The sequence below is a fragment of the Ylistrum balloti genome, unplaced genomic scaffold, assembly GCF_031769215.1.
Source record: "Ylistrum balloti isolate Yb309-2 unplaced genomic scaffold, AGI_CSIRO_Ybal_v1 Utg370170, whole genome shotgun sequence".
In the NCBI taxonomy this organism is placed as follows: Eukaryota; Metazoa; Mollusca; class Bivalvia; order Pectinida; family Pectinidae; genus Ylistrum; species Ylistrum balloti.
The window spans coordinates 278,247-297,064 of record NW_026782161.1 but is presented as its reverse complement, the minus strand read 5'-3'; the positions used below and the strand labels follow the sequence as shown (position 1 = coordinate 297,064).

The window sequence follows — 18,818 nt, the reverse complement described above, 5'->3', positions numbered from 1 at the left end:
AACATATGGACCATGGACTGGTGATCCGTGTCAAGACCCTGTACCACCACCAGAGTTTCCGAATGGAAAAACTCTTGATACTGTTTCATTTCGTCAAATCGTAACTTTGGGATTTTACATGTTACATTATGATCACTCCGTATAATTTCCGTTCCTAAATTTGTATGTACTTTCGGTTTTAAGACCGGAATTTTTTCGTGTCAAGGAATTTTCATATTTGATATAAGGTTAAAGTTGAACTTATGACAATGTGACTTTCTTTGTCGATGTGAACCAACTGATTTTCGTAACGACAATCTGTATGCTGCAATCTGTATCTAATTTATAATCGAGGTATGTACGTAAAATGATCTTCCCGTCGATGTTGTCTAACTGTTTACCATAGCCTACAATAATTCACTTACAATAATATTTAGTGTATTGACAGACGAGGCTGGTACATAGGGTACATGTAATTCAGCAATTGATAATGATTAATATCGCTTTAACAGTTCCTGAATTCAGAATTAGATTTGAAAATTCCCGTCATCACCTTATACCAGTGAGTACCTTAGCAGTGACACAGGTATGAAACATAAGGAAAATAGTACTAATATCAATATACAGTTGTACTAGAGCATGTCTAGAATAAACCACTTCAACAGTAATCTCACGGCATTATAATATGTATCTGTTACAAAGATTTGGAATATAAACCATCGTGTCTGTTTGTTAATGGAAATATAAAACACTTCACTGAAAGTGTCACCTTATCCCATATGGAGACTAGATCATATCTGAATTAACCTGGACATGGTGGAAAACTCATTCTCCTTCAATAAGTTTCTCTTGAGACCACGGACCTAGTAAATTCTACAGCATATACAATGTAGATGTGAGGATTGACCCACCAAAGTGTTTCCTTCAGCCTGTGGCTGTGAGAAACAGTTCACTCTACTGGTCCCATTTCCTTCAGCCTGTGGCTGTGAGAAACAGTTCACTCTACTAGTCCCATTTCCTTCAGCCTCTGGCTGTGAGAAACAGTTCACTCTACTGGTCCCACTTCCTTCAGTCTGTGGTTGTGAGAAACAGTTCACTGTACTGGTCCCAAAAATTTGTATATAACTGCAGGCAGTTTGTTTGTATGTAACTGTAATGAGTTTGTATTTAACTGTAGTGAGTTTATGTAAGTGTAATGAGTTTGTATGTAACTGTAGTGAGTTTGCATGTAACTAGTGAGTTTGTATGTAAATGTAACGAGTTTGCATGTGACTGTAATGAGTTTGCATGTAACTGTAGTGAGTTTGTATGTAACTGTAATGAGTTTGTATGTAACTATAGTGAGTTTATGTAAGTGTAATGAGTTTGTATGTAACTGTAGTGAGTTTGCATGTAACTAGTGAGTTTGTACGTAACTGTAATGAGTTTGCATGTGACAGTAATGAGTTTGTATGTAACTGTAGTGAGTTTGTATGTAACTGTAATGAGTTTGTATGTAACTAGTGAGTTTTGTATGTAACTGTAGTTAGTTTGTATGTAATTGTAATGAGTTTTTATGTAACTAATGAGTTTGTATGTAGCTGTTATGAGTTTGTATGTATGTGTAGTGAGTTTGTATGTAACTGTAATGAGTTTGTATGTAACTATAGTGAGTTTATGTAAGTGTAGTGAGTTTGCATGTAACTGTAATGAGTTTGCATGTAACTGTAGTGAGTTTGTATGTAACTAGTGAGTTTGTATGTAACTGTAATGAGTTTGTATGTAACTAGTGAGTTTGTATGTAACTGTAATTAGTTTGTATTTAACTGTAGTGAGTTTGTATGTAACTGAAGTGAGTTTGGAAATCTTAAGTATTGGAGTGTAGGATAAAGGAACTCATTAGTTACACAGACTTTAAATTTTTATTAGAGAATGTTTACGTTTTACAATTTGATCTGTTTCACAGGCAAAACAAAATAAAATAAATAGAATCATAGTAGAAATTGGATTCTAATGGTTTCTTTGGAAATTGTTACATGCAGGAATGCATGATTTCCTTATAACTGTTGTATAGGCTGGTTGTATTGTAACAAAGTAAATAAATGCTGTCATTTTGATGATTGGTTAAAACTAAGGTACATTTATTAATAATTTTCTGAACAATCGTTCTCGATTAGTTGAAACAATTGACAATTTTGATCTTAATTTCCTTCATCGTGTATAATGATTGGTTATATGAAGCATTGAATGAAATCATTCTCAAAGTTATGGAAACAATGGAATCAAAATTTAAGAGTTTACTGTAAAAGGAAATTTCTATGGAGCTTCAAGTGAAGGAATTTGAAATAATATCAGTTTAAGAAAACTCTGCTATTATGAACTGGGGACGTATTCACGAAACCATTCTCATGCTCAAACTCAACTTTAGTCCTCATGCTCAAGTCAGTGCTCCAGTGAGAATGAACTAAAACCTCATATTCCTCAGACTATACCTACAACAGTGGTATTGTGTATATCATATAACAAACTTCTAGGAGGAACACACTAAAAATATTCAAATATATCATATTCAACCAGATGGTAATTTTTTCTGTCTCTATTTGACAATAAGGGATCATTTGTAAAAATGCAGCGTCCAGTTTAGACCTGATTAATCAGTTACAATACTCATTAGTTTTATAAAAAAAATCTATCAGAACTTTAATAGATTCACATAATGACCTGATTAGCTGTCAGGAGTTTTTCTTATATAATTTTAAAATATTTAATGTAAACTGCAACAATATTATATAATTCTGAAATATTTAATGTAAAGCTAAAACAATATTATATAATTCTGAAATATTTAATGTAAACTACAACAATATTATATAATTCTGAAATATTTAATGTAAACTACACCAATATTATATAATTCTGAAATATTTAATGTAAACTACAACAATATTATATAATTCTGAAATATTTAATGTAAAGCTAAAACAATATTATATAATTCTGAAATATTTAATGTAAACTACACCAATATTATATAATTCTGAAATATTTAATGTAAACTACACCAATATTATATAATTCTGAAATATGAAATATTTAATGTAAAGCTACACCAATATTATATAATTCTGAAATATTTAATGTAAACTACAACAATATTATATAATTCTGAAATATTTAATGTAAAGCTACAACAATATTATATAATTCTGAAATATTTAATGTAAAGCTACAACAATATTATATAATTCTGAAATATTTAATGTAAACTACAACAATATTATATAATTCTGAAATATTTAATGTAAACTACAACAATATTATATAATTCTGAAATATTTAATGTAAACTACAACAATATTATATAATTCTGAAATATTTAATGTGAACTACACCAATATTATATAATTCTGAAATATTTAATGTAAACTACAACAATATTATATAATTCTGAAATATTTAATGTAAACTACAACAATATATAATTCTGAAATATTTAACGTAAACTACAACAATATTATATAATTCTGAAATATTTAATGTAAACTACACCAATATTATATAATTCTGAAATATTTAATGTAAACTACAACAATATTATATAATTCTGAAATATTTAATGTAAACTACAACAATATTATATAATTCTGAAATATTTAATGTAAAGCTACAACAATATTATATAATTCTCAAATATTTAATGTGAACTACACCAATATTATATAATTCTGAAGTATTTAATGTAAACTACACCAATATTATATAATTCTGAAATATTTAATGTAAACTACACCAATATTATATAATTCTGAAATATTTAATGTAAACTACAACAATATTATATAATTCTGAAATATTTAACGTAAACTACAACAATATTATATAATTCTGAAATATTTAATGTAAACTACACCAATATTATATAATTCTGAAATATTTAATGTAAACTACAACAATGTTATATAATTCTGAAATATTTAATGTAAAGCTACAACAATATTATATAATTCTGAAATATTTAATGTGAACTACACCAATATTATATAATTCTGAAATATTTAATGTAAAGCTACAACAATATTATATAATTCTGAAATATGAAATATTTAATGTAAACTACAACAATATTATATAATTCTGAAATATTTAATGTAAACTACAACAATATTATATAATTCTGAAATATTTAATGTAAAGCTACAACAATATTATATAATTCTCAAATATTTAATGTGAACTACACCAATATTATATAATTCTGAAATATTTAATGTAAACTACACCAATATTATATAATTCTGAAATATTTAATGTAAACTACAACAATATTATATAATTCTGAAATATTTAACGTAAACTACAACAATATTATATAATTCTGAAATATTTAATGTAAACTACACCAATATTATATAATTCTGAAATATTTAATGTAAAGCTACAACAATATTATATAATTCTGAAATATTTAATGTAAACTACACCAATATTATATAATTCTGAAATATTTAATGTAAACTACAACAATATTATATAATTCTGAAATATTTAATGTAAACTACAACAATATTATATAATTCTGAAATATTTAATGTAAACTACAACAATATTATATAATTCTGAAATATTTAATGTAAACTACAACAATATTATATAATTCTGAAATATTTAATGTAAAGCTACAACAATATCATATAATTCTGAAATATGAAATATTTAATGTAAACTACAACAATATTATATAATTCTGAAATATTTAATGTAAAGCTACAACAATATTATATAATTCTGAAATATTTAATGTAAACTACAACAATATTATATAATTCTGAAATATTTAATGTAAAGCTACAACAATATTATATAATTCTGAAATATTTAATGTAAACTACAACAATATTATATAATTCTGAAATATTTAATGTAAACTACACCAATATTATATAATTCTGAAATATGAAATATTTAATGTAAACTACAACAATATTATATAATTCTGAAATATTTAACGTAAACTACACCAATATTATATAATTCTGAAATATTTAATGTAAACTACAACAATATTATATAATTCTGAAATATTTAATGTAAACTACAACAATATTATAATTCTGAAATATTTAATGTAAAGCTACAACAATATTATATAATTCTGAAATATTTAATGTAAAGCTACAACAATATTATATAATTCTGAAATATTTAACGTAAACTACACCAATATTATATAATTCTGAAATATTTAATGTAAACTACACCAATATTATATAATTCTGAAATATTTAATGTAAACTACACCAATATTATATAATTCTGAAATATTTAATGTAAACCTACAGTATGTGTGATTATGAGTCAATATATAATGTACACTGTATGTATATGAGCCATTACTTCACATGGGAAGTGGAGACATCACCTATCTGTTGTTTCTTCCTTTGAAATAATTTTCAGTATTATAGAAGTGATCGTACCACATTCTTACCTGAAACAGAGCAAATCACAGTCATTTGATCTTTTATTGATTTCTTATTTTGAAGGATGAGTTTCAATAATTTTGGGCAAGGTTCTGGAGGAGGTAGAGGGCCGGTGTCTGGAAACCCAGGAGGCATGGGAGGTATGACAGGATTTCCTGGGCAATCACAGGGACCAGATCTAGACCAGCTGCCCCCAGAATATGCTGGGTTAGCTAACATGAGTGAGGCAGATAGAAACGCCGCCTTAGAAGCTATACTAGGACCTGAGGGTCTGCGACAATTTCAGCAGCAACAACAGTTGGACAGAAGTAGAGGAATGGGTGGTCAGGAAGGTTTAGGCAACTTTCTAGGAATGCAAGGTAATCCAGGTGGCGCTGGGGGTGCCAGAACTTCAGGGAACATAAGACCTGATCCTTATGGAAGTGGAATGGATTTTGGAAGTAGGACTGTTGAACCTAATTCATTGGGTGGAAATAATGACTATGGAAGAAGTACAGGCAGAGGTGTAGGTACTGGAGGAAGCATGTACAACAGTGGCAACAGTAGTGGTGGAAATGAACAGGTTTTCAATACTCCACAAAATTTTTTTGGACAAAACCGAACAGGGTCACCCTATGGAGAGTCACAATTACCACCAACAGGTCAGTGTTAAAATGGTCTACACAAATTGGAGGTTTAGGATATTCTTCTCTGTCAGAAATCTGTAAATGAATTTTCATTGTAAGAAAATGCAGATTAGTTTGAACATAAAATAATCAAAACAAAATCTTGTCAGTTGTTACAAAGTCTATGAATCAGATGCTTTTGAAATCAATTGAAAAAACTGATATCAGTAACAGACGTGAGCAATACATTTGAATGTTATTTTCTTATTTAGGAAACAGAGGAGGTGGCGGTGGTCAGACAGACAACCAAGACCCAGCTCAGCAACTTATAGGCTATGTCCGAGCCACTGGTAGGTGAAACATACATGTAGAAGTATGTGGAGGTCTTTATCTGTAAAAAGAAATGTTAATTCTAGTAAAGTATATAATGTAGTATCTTTCTGTTGAACAATAGAGAAACTTTAAACAGTACAAACCCTCCTATACATATTATCACAGATGATCAGGGATTACTGATTGACGAATCAAGCGACCAAGTAGGTTCTGAAACGATTTATTTAATCATTTGTTTCACTAGTAATGTCTTGTTTTATCAACTTAGACTACATAAATATGTCTTATCAGGTCTTATTTATTCATAAATGTGTTACCTCAGTAGACTTATGTAGCCTATATAAACCTACCTTTATCTTATCAAGTTTTTGTCTTTTAATTGTACTGCCCAAGTAGGCTTGTGCACCTACTTTTATCTTACCAAGTATTTTGTATTTTTCAACTGTATTACCACAGCAGGCTGGTTAAGCCTGTAGTAATCCACTACCTGTATATGTAAAATAATTAATTAGGGGTCCTCCATCATGGGTTTTCAATCTAGAACTTTACTGGTGAATCTAAGGGAAATCCAACTAGAACTAGCCCTGTAGCTAGGCTGATGTTACATTTGTTTCTCTACCATGATGTATATATATAGTTAGCCCATTATTACTGCTTCCTTGTTACATGTTATCAGCTGTTGTCACAATAATTTCTTTTGAGCCGCATGTATATCTTTAGCCTGTTGCTACTTAAACCTCACGGAAGTTAACTGTTTTCAAACTGGTACTTATGAGGGGATGTTTGAGTGTATAGTGGGTGTCCTTACAGTACTATCACTGATAACCTATGTACACACAAGTTGATATGAATGCCAGTCTTTGTTTAATCATAATGTCTGCTTTGTAGAATATAGTTTTATTACATTTTTGCAAGTGAAATGTAAGTGAAGGAATCAATCAGTTTGATAAAAACTTATATGATCGCTACTGCAGTGGTGAGAAATTTTATTTCATCACTAGTGATGATACGATTATTCCAATTGTTATGTATCTTTTGTAGTTTTGACCAATCAGAACAGAGCTTTTGGTCACTGCTTTGGAAATAGCTGATTTTCTTGAACAGAACTGATGTAGATTAAGCACATGTTGATCAAGTTGGTTTATATAAAACATTCTCCATGTACGGTACATTTAGAGTTTCTTCTTATTTAGTATAAAAACGGCTTTGTAAACTGTTCTTACCAGACAACAGCATATGATGAGTACAGGTGGTAAGTGGCGCAGTGGTAACACACTCAACTTTCACTTAGCTGTTTGGGGTTTGATTCCCAGAATGGAGGTGAGAAGGAATTGGGTCACCTGCTTGAAAAAATGGGTACTCCTGTTTCCTCCCACATTTAGACCCCTCGCCCTCTTCCAACCAGGCCAACGAGAGTGATTAATATAAGTTGTAAAACTTGTGTCGCAATTGTTGTAAATAAATAAAGTTTATCTTGATGAGTGCCACATAGAGAGGCCAAATAAAATGGTGCCATGTTGTCAAGATCAATGTAGGTCAAACTATCAGATGTAAGAGAACATGCTTTGATTTCCCCAATTTTTTCACCAGCTTATTTTATTTTTATTATGATTGCATTTTGTTTCATTTGTTTTTCCTTTAAAAATGTAATTAAAAGAAAAATTTCATGGTTTCTCACTAAGAAACATATATATATCTCACTGGTGTCATATTATATATCACATACAGAACAGTTGAGGTGATTTACCTCTCAAACCCTGCAGGAGCAACGAGCAACGTGCAAGCAGAAGGAATTAAAACTATCCCACAATCCCACTTTAGCGATATCGCTGGAACATTGCTCCTTCAGCGATGATGAGCAATAGGGATCATAGGCAGCCATCTTTTTACCTGGACGATGATGAGCTATGGACAATTTTTAGGCCACCTTTCATTCTATTTACAAGTTTAGAAACATTTGTAATATTGTGCGTACTTCATCTTCATAAGCCTAGCACATGTTCACAGTCCATTTAACAGTCTTGTGATGCCTACTAACCTGCTTTTACTACAAAATCCTGTTCACCTTACCATGTGCCAGTAAACTGCTTCAGTTCTGTATTGTTGAAACATTGAACAAGAAGTTGTTTATATTTATTACTGGCTAGATTAATTTTGTCGTCCATATTCAGTAATCGACCTCTCCCCAGGTGGCGCTGGTGTATTCAATGGACAGGAATGATATAGAACACTTTTATATTTGAATCATATTATATCTAGTACTTAGTACTTGACTGAGTAATCATACAGATACAACAGAATTAACATAGACTCTTTATCAGTTTGATAAATGGTCTATCTGCATGAGCATCTTAACAAGTTATGTTTAAATGTAGGTTAGCCAAAAAAGTGACATCTGAAATTATGCGAATATGGTAACACATTTCCTAGTACGTAGCAATCAACACAAAGCTCACGTTTATGAAAGGAAATATTACCAAGAATATTAAGATTTACCTTGTGACGTCATACAGGGACATTTCTCGGTCAGCCTGGTATATTTACACTGTATTTCTTGTTATCTTTTAAAACTAGATGTTATTTGTAAGAAAGTGTTGATAAAGTTTACCTCACATTGTTACATGTAATTTATCATATACATCATATCATTACAGTTTAGATACATATATACTTGACATAGTCCGTGTTTAAACTTTGTATTGTTTTAAGAATACAGGAATGGGGCTGGGGTGGGGTACGGTGAGGTCCAGGGGGTTTTGGTGGACGTTAGGGATAATGTACTTTCTACAAAGCTCAAGGCAGCTTTTGAATGTAGAAATCCCAAATTTGTGGATTATTTCTTTCTCCTAGCAATATTACAATGAATAAATTAAAACAATACATAAATGTACCATTGAAAAAAGGTGGACATCATACTTGTAATCTGGTACATGTAAATTTCTTATATCTGTCTGTTACACAAACACTTAGAAAGACAGCTAAAATGTACAAAACAGGAATTTTATGATAGTATAGTAAGAAATGATAGATGATTTGTATAAAACGGAAATAAGAATTGTAGAAATTAATTAATTAATTGTAGAGTTAATATTCAAAATGCAGTTAATTACACATGTAGATGTACAAACATCTTGACAGTTGAAGTGATTACAGTCATATGTACTATATCGTTACCAAACGTGAAAACTGGAAATATTTCTTCTCCCATTAAGTCTACATGCATGTACGAACAAGTACATGTACAAATCTATTCTATTGTCACAGTATTGGATTTTGAAATTTTGACCAATATACACTCCTGGCTCATTCCCCTTGCGAAATTCAAAGTGCATGGACATGTTAACTTTAAGTCTGTACAAATTATTAAACAGGAATCGTAATCTATTATTGCAGTGAACATTATAGGAATTTCTCTTTGAGTAAGGCTTGCAATCTTTGACTTTTGAAACTTCAGTAACGTAAAATTGTCACTTTGTGTATTCAATGATCAGGACTTATGGCAGAATATGTAATATTGAAATTACATTGTAAGGTAATGATTCTAATCAGTGTCAAACCCTTAGTAAGTGGCCTTCCTGTACTCTGATTACATACAGGAATTATCAACATCTTTATACAACACGGTACTGCTGATAATTCCACTCACATCATGTATGCATTAACTTGTGAACAACTGTGTAATCTAGGAAAGTGGGAATGATTTTTCCAGGGATTTCACATGTTTGGGGCATTGCATGTCACAAGATTTCATACAGGATTTAACAGCAACTAAACAGAAGATTAGTGTGGTGCTAAATTCACAAACATTTGCCTTGTAGACATACAATTTACATGTACAGCAAGGTAACATCATAACCATGTGACAGTTCACGTTATTGTAAAAGATTAATTCCTGTTGCCCGTCATTGCGGCAATGTCTCATGGATTGATGTACATATATCTGAACTGTATATAGTAACTTAATCCCTGTCACCTGTCTTGCCCGCGTTGTTGTGCCAGCTGGATCTACCAATTTATCACACAATTCTGCTACAGTCAAATCCTTCAAATCCTGCCTTTTGGCTTGTATTATATCCAAATTATAAAACTTTGTTTCAGAACAAACCAAAGACTATTCCACCATTCAGTATTCAGATTTTCGCTCTGTTACAAAACACAAATATTGATATTGGCTTGTGATTTCACCTGAAGTTGACTTTTCACTTCATGCAATGGTTAAATCAAACACTGACAATTGTACCTTCTGTTCATTCTTCTCGCAATTGTAGTTAAAGTATGAAAATTTTCTACATTTATATACTGATGGTTCAAAAGATAATGATAAGGTTGCAGTGGCCATGGTGACAGAAGAAGCCTTTGGATGCCAGCTACCCAATAGCGCCTCAATATTCACGACGGAAGCGCGAGCTATCTACCTCGCCCTTGAAAATATTCTTTTCTGTACTACAAAGTCTTAGCAATAGAATATCGACAATATTTTCATTCGTAATACATGATATTATATATTGAACTTACCTCAAACTTTCCTATTGTTTTTTGCTGGGCACATAGGAATACCAGGCAATGAAAAAGCAGATCGTGCTGCAAAGGCTGCTACCACCCGTTTTTAAATTTCATTTTACTGATTTTAAACCATTTATCAAACAATTTTTAACAGCTCAGTGGCAAGAGGAATGGAATCAATTTACTAACAATAAATTGCACTCTGTAAAACCTATTACCGGTGAATGGTTTCCATGATATAGAGACAACCACCGAGACAAAGTTGTCCTTTCCTGTCTTTGGATGCTTACCTTACACATTCATATATGTTGAAATGCAAAGATAAATTCTTTATTTCTTAAATTTCTTAATTTCTTAATGGCACATCCCATGCATAGTATGAGATGAGCCATTCACCGTTAAACATTTTTTATTGGACTGCATTGACCTTCTGTCTACTCGAGAAAATTTTTATCCTAACATTACAAGTCTAAAGACCTTTTTGAAGCTGTTCAGATTTATAAAATTCTAGGTTATCTGAAAGATGTTTGTCGATGCTATAGCATATGACTTACTATTTCAATGTTTTGTGATTATTTAACCATTTGACTATTTATCATTTTCAGCATTTGTCTTTGATCTTCAAGTTCATTTGATGTTATTTCCTTTTGGATCACTGTGTTTTCCACCAGTTGATGACCCTAATGACATTTTATGTGTTGACAACTGTTAAGAACATATCAATAATAATAAGAATTATTCTATATTTCTCCCTACAGCTGAAAGTTGCACAGATCCAATAGCACAGGGAATGAACACCATTCTGATCCTAGATACCTCCAAAAGTATGTTGGGACAAGGCATGGAGCAGGCAAAGGCCGTCATCGAGGACATACTGACAGGTCAGTATCAATCTATCACAGTGATGACATAGAGGACATACTGACAGGTCAGTATCAATCTATCACAGTGGGGACATAGAGGACATACTGACAGGTCAGTATCAATCTATCACAGTGATGACATAGAGGACATACTGACAGGTCAGTATCAATCTATCACAGTGATGACATAGAGGACATACTGACAGGTCAGTATCAATCTATCACAGTGATGACATAGAGGACATACTGACAGGTCAGTATCAATCTATCACAGTGATGACATAGAGGACATACTGACAGGTCAGTATCAATCTATCACAGTGATGACATAGAGGACATACTGACAGGTCAGTATCAATCTATCACAGTGATGACATAGAGGACATACTGACAGGTCAGTACCAATCTATCACAGATCAGTAGGGACATAGAGGACATACTGACAGGTCAGTATCAATCTATCACAGTGATGACATAGAGGACATACTGACAGGTCAGTATCAATCTATCACAGTGATGACATAGAGGACATACTGACAGGTCAGTATCAATCTATCACAGTGATGACATAGGGGACATACTGACAGGTCAGTATCAATCTATCACAGTGATGACATAGAGGACATACTGACAGGTCAGTATCAATCTATCACAGTGATGACATAGAGGACATACTGACAGGTCAGTATCAATCTATCACAGTGATGACATAGAGGACATACTGACAGGTCAGTATCAATCTATCACAGTGATGACATAGAGGACATACTGACAGGTCAGTATCAATCTATCACAGTGATGACATAGAGGACATACTGACAGGTCAGTATCAATCTATCACAGTGATGACATAGAGGACATACTGAGAGGTCAGTATCAATCTATCACAGTGATGACATAGAGGACATACTGACAGGTCAGTATCAATCTATCACAGTGATGACATAGAGGACATACTGACAGGTCAGTACCAATCTATCACAGTGATGACATAGGGGACATACTGACAGGTCAGTATCAATCTATCACAGTGGGGACATAGAGGACATACTGACAGGTCAGTATCAATCTATCACAGTGATGACATAGAGGACATACTGACAGGTCAGTATCAATCTATCACAGTGATGACATAGAGGACATACTGACAGGTCAGTATCAATCTATCACAGTGATGACATAGAGGACATACTGACAGGTCAGTATCAATCTATCACAGTGATGACATAGAGGACATACTGACAGGTCAGTACCAATCTATCACAGTGGAGACATAGAGGACATACTGACTGGTCAGTATCAATCTATCACAGTGATGACATAGAGGACATACTGACAGGTCAGTATCAATCTATCACAGTGATGACATAGAGGACATACTGACAGGTCAGTATCAATCTATCACAGAGCTGTATTCTACATAGAGGACATACTGACAGGTCAGTATCAATCTATCACAGTGATGACATAGAGGACATACTGACAGGTCAGTATCAATCTATCACAGTGATGACATAGAGGACATACTGACAGGTCAGTATCAATCTATCACAGTGATGACATAGAGGACATACTGACAGGTCAGTACCAATCTATCACAGAACAGTAGGGACATAGAGGACATACTGACAGGTCAGTATCAATCTATCACAGTGATGACATAGAGGACATACTGACAGGTCAGTATCAATCTATCACAGTGATGACATAGAGGACATACTGACAGGTCAGTATCAATCTATCACAGTGATGACATAGAGGACATACTGACAGGTCAGTATCAATCTATCACAGTGATGACATAGAGGACATACTGACAGGTCAGTATCAATCTATCACAGTGGGGACATAGAGGACATACTGACAGGTCAGTACCAATCTATCACAGATCAGTAGGGACATAGAGGACATACTGACAGGTCAGTATCAATCTATCACAGTGATGACATAGGGGACATACTGACAGGTCAGTATCAGTCAAGGTCAGGACAGGCAAAGTGGTCATAATGATACCCGAAATAATTTCATATCAGTTATATTTTTATTCTTCACAATACATTTTGATCATCCATTATCTGAATTAGTATCTTACGTTATCTGAGTTTATCTTTATCTTACGTTATCTGAGTTTATCTTTATCTTACGTTATCTGAGTTTATCTTTATCTTACGTTATCTGAGTTTATCTTTATCTTACGTTATCTGAGTTTATCTTTATCTTACGTTATCTGAGTTGATCTTTATCTTACATTATCCGAGTTAATCTTTATCTTACGTTATCTGAGTTTATCTTTATCTTACGTTATCTGAGTTTATCTTTATCTTACGTTATCTGAGTTTATCTTTATCTTACGTTATCTGAGTTTATCTTTATCTTACGTTATCTGAGTTTATCTTTATCTTACGTTATCTGAGTTTATCTTTATCTTACGTTATCCGAGTTTATCTTTATCTTACGTTATCTGAGTTTATCTTTATCTTACGTTATCTGAGTTTATCTTTATCTTACGTTATCTGAGTTTATCTTTATCTTACGTTATCTGAGTTTATCTTTATCTTACGTTATCTGAGTTTATCTTTATCTTACGTTATCTGAGTTTATCTTTATCTTACGTTATCTGAGTTTATCTTGATCTTACGTTATCTGAGTTTATCTTTATCTTACGTTATCTGAGTTTATCTTTATCTTATGTTATCTGAGTTTATCTTTATCTTACGTTATCTGAGTTTATCTTATTGATGTTAAGATGGTGACAAAGGTGAAAATAATATGTGGTATATAATTACTATAAAAGAAAGTGTTTCATCAATATGTACTTTTTGTACAGGTATTGAGGACAACGTGATGGACAATGGTTTGGAAGAGAACCTAGCCCTTATTGTATTTGGAAAGGAAACTAAAGTGGCCCAACATCTGACTAATGACTACACCAAATTCAGGGAAGCTTTAGGTTAGTAGTCAGTCAGTTGTTTCTAAACAAGTGATGTGTGTCTTTACCAGTGATGTGTGTCTATACCAGTGATGTGTCTATCAGTGATGTGTGTCTATACCAGTGATGTGGCTGTCCCAGTGATGTGTGTCTATACCAGTGATGTGTGTCTTTACCAGTGATGTGTGTCTGTACCAGTGATGTGTCTACCAGTGATGTGTCTATACCAGTGATGTATATATATACCAGTGATGTGTGTCTATACTAGTGTGTGTCTATACCAGTGATGTGTGTCTAAATCAATGATGTGTCTATGTGTGTCAATACCTGTGATGTGTCTATACCAGTGATGTGTGTCTATACCAGTGATGTGTCTACCAGTGATGTGTCTATACCAGTGATGTGTCTATACCAGTGATGTGTGTCTATACCAGTGATGTGTCTATACCAGTGATGTGTCTATACCAGTGATGTGTGTCTATACCAGTGATGTGTGTCTTTACCAGTGATGTGTGTCTGTACCAGTGATGTGTCTACCAGTGATGTGTCTATACCAGTGATGTATATATATACCAGTGATGTGTGTCTATACTAGTGATGTGTCTATACCAGTGATGTGTGTCTAAATCAATGATGTGTCTACCAGTGATGTGTCAATACCTGTGATGTGTCTATACCAGTGATGTGTGTCTATACCAGTGATGTGTCTACCAGTGATGTGTCTATACCAGTGATGTGTCTATACCAGTGATGTGTGTCTATACCAGTGATGTGTCTATACCAGTGATGTGTCTATACCAGTGATGTGTGTCTATACCAGTGATGTGTGTCTAAATCAATGATGTGTCTACCAGTGATGTGTCAATACCTGTGATGTGTCTATACCAGTGATGTGTGTCTATACCAGTGATGTGTCTATACCAGTGATGTGTCTATACCAGTGATGTGTGTCTATACCAGTGAGGTGTGTCTATACCAGTAATGTGTCTATACCAGTGATGTGTCTTTACCAGTAATGTGTCTAAAACAGAGATGTGTGTCTATACCAATGATGTGTGTCTATACCAGTGATGTGTCTATAACAGTGATGTATATATACCAGTGATGTGTGTCTATACTAGTGATGTGTCTATACCAGTGATGTGTCTTTACCAGTAATGTGTCTAAAACAGAGATGTGTGTCTATACCAGTGATGTGTGTCTATACCAGTGATGTGTCTATACCAGTGATGTATATATACCAGTGATGTGTGTCTATACTAGTGATGTGTCTATACCAGTGATGTGTGTCTAAATCAATGATGTGTCTACCAGTGATGTGTCAATACCTGTGATGTGTCTATACCAGTGATGTGTGTCTATACCAGTGATGTGTCTACCAGTTATGTGTCTATACCAGTGCTGTGTCTATACCAGTGATGTGTGTCTATACCAGTGATGTGTCTATACCAGTGATGTGTGTCTTTACCAGTGATGTGTGTCTATACTAGAGATGTGTGTCTATACAAGTGATGTGTGTCTATACTAGTGATGTGTGTCTATACAAGTGATGTGTCTATACCAGTGATGTGTGTCTATACCAGTGATGTGTCTACCAGTGATGTGTCTATACCAGTGCTGTGTCTATACCAGTGATGTGTGTCTATACCAGTGATGTGTCTATACCAGTGATGTATGTCTTTACCAGTGATGTGTGTCTAAATCAATGATGTGTCTACCAGTGATGTGTCAATACCTGTGATGTGTCTATACCAGTGATGTGTGTCTATACCAGTGATGTGTCTACCAGTTATGTGTCTATACCAGTGCTGTGTCTATACCAGTGATGTGTGTCTATACCAGTGATGTGTCTATACCAGTGATGTGTGTCTTTACCAGTGATGTGTGTCTATACTAGAGATGTGTGTCTATACAAGTGATGTGTGTCTATACTAGTGATGTGTCTATACAAGTGATGTGTCTATACCAGTGATGTGTGTCTATACCAGTGATGTGTCTACCAGTGATGTGTCTATACCAGTGCTGTGTCTATACCAGTGATGTGTGTCTATACCAGTGATGTGTCTATACCAGTGATGTATGTCTTTACCAGTGATGTGTGTCTATACTAGTGATGTGTGTCTTTACCAGTGATGTGTGTCTATACTAGTGATGTGTGTCTATACAAGTGATGTGTCTATACCAGTGATGTGAGTCTATACCAGTGATCTGTCTACCAGTGATGTGTCTATACCAGTGCTGTGTCTATACCAGTGATGTGTGTCTATACCAGTGATGTGTGTCTATACCAGTGATGTGTCTATACCAATGATGTGTCTTTACCAGTGATGTGTGTCTATACTAGTGATGTGTGTCTATACCAGTGATGTGTTTATACTAGTGATGTGTGTCTATACTAGTGATGTGTCTATACCAGTGATGTGTGTCTATACCTGTGATGTGTCAATACCAGTAGAATGGTTGGTGTTATTGGATATTGGTCATGTGGTATATGCTAATTAAGTGCTTGCTTGGTTGATTTCATTTCATGTATGTTGTGTGTTTGTGACCTAATTTTGGGATAGTAAATGTCATTAAATACAGTCTTTGATATATAAATGAACTAATTCTACAGTGGCGTATTTAAACAGTTTTCTGTATTTGTAGAGAACCTACATCCAGAAGGACCATCAAGCATCTCAGACAGTTTAGTGATGACCTTAGGAATGAGTGAAAGAGGTAACATCAATTACCCATATTCAGAAGGACACTTCCTAAGTAATGAATCAACACAGACTAGGACAGTATAAACACACACACTGGACAAGGACAGTATAAACACCTACACTGGACTAGGACAGTATAAACACCCACACTGGACTAGGACAGTATAAACACCTACACTGGACTAGGACAGTATAAACACCCACACTGGACTAGGACAGTATAAACACCCACACTGGACTAGGACAGTATAAACACCCACACTGGACTAGGACAGTATAAACACACACACTGGACTAGGACAGTATAAACACACACACTGATAAACACCCTCACTGGACTAGGGCAGTATAAACACCCACACTGGACTAGGACAGTATAAACACCCACACTGGACTAGGACAGTATAAACACCCACACTGGACTAGGACAGTATAAACACCCACACTGGACTAGGACAGTATAAACACACACACTGGACTAGGACAGTATAAACACCCACACTGGACTAGGACAGTATAAACACCCACACTGGAATAGGACAGTATAAACACATACACTGGACTAGGACAGTATAAACACACACACTGACAAACACCCTCACTGGACTAGGGCAGTATAAACACCCACAGTGGACTAGGACAGTATAAACACCCACACTTGACTAGGACAGTATAAACACCCACACTGGACTAGGACAGTATAAACACCCACACTGGACTAGGACAGTATAAACACACACACTGGACTAGGACAGTATAAACACACACACTGGACTAGGACAGTATAAACACCCACACTGGACTAGGACAGTATAAACACACACTCTAGACTAGGACAGTATAAACACCCACAGTGGACTAGGACAGTATAAACACCCACTCTAGACTAGGACAGTATAAACACCCACACTGGACTAGGACAGTATAAACACCCACACTGGACTAGGACAGTATAAACACACACACTGGACTAGGACAGTATAAACACCCACACTGGACTAGGACAGTATAAACACCCACTCTAGACTAGGATGGTAACAACATGCTCACTAGACTTTGATGCCATTTTACTTATCATTTCAACACAGGCACTGAAGAGAAATTCTAACAACATTGGAACCAATGAATTTAATTTGTATAGAGTTAGTTTTTTAGTTCAGGTAGGTCATAACTCATTACTTTGATAAAGAAACAATTTTTCATCTAAGGTTAAATAGATATTTTTGAAACAAAGAATTAAATTTCTTTTATCATAACTGAAATAAATAATAAGTGATTTTGATATGCTAATAAATGTAGCTTTTCTGCTCAATAATAAAAAAGTACAATCAATAGATTTTGAAACTTGTTTCACAAACAGTAAAGGTATGTTTATTAATATGTTCTAACAGTATAATTATGTTAATGCAGAACAAGCAACAGGACTCCTGAAGTCTATCTTAAGT

The 18,818-nt window shown here is 33.8% G+C and overlaps 1 protein-coding gene across 2 annotated transcripts in view; it reads left to right on the top strand.

The window, feature by feature from the left end:
* The first annotated feature begins 236 nt into the window (after positions 1-236).
* The window catches only part of LOC132551061 (uncharacterized), a 41,448-nt gene continuing 22,866 nt past the window's right edge, over positions 237-18,818 (top strand). For both annotated transcript variants that reach the window (XM_060215163.1, XM_060215162.1), the window contains exons 1-6: positions 237-333; positions 5,499-6,076; positions 6,313-6,390; positions 11,635-11,757; positions 14,567-14,689; positions 17,315-17,386. In XM_060215163.1, the coding sequence (XP_060071146.1) occupies positions 5,500-6,076; positions 6,313-6,390; positions 11,635-11,757; positions 14,567-14,689; positions 17,315-17,386 (973 nt within the window). In that variant the 5' untranslated portion in view covers positions 237-333; position 5,499. The remainder of the gene's footprint in view (positions 334-5,498; positions 6,077-6,312; positions 6,391-11,634; positions 11,758-14,566; positions 14,690-17,314; positions 17,387-18,818) is intronic.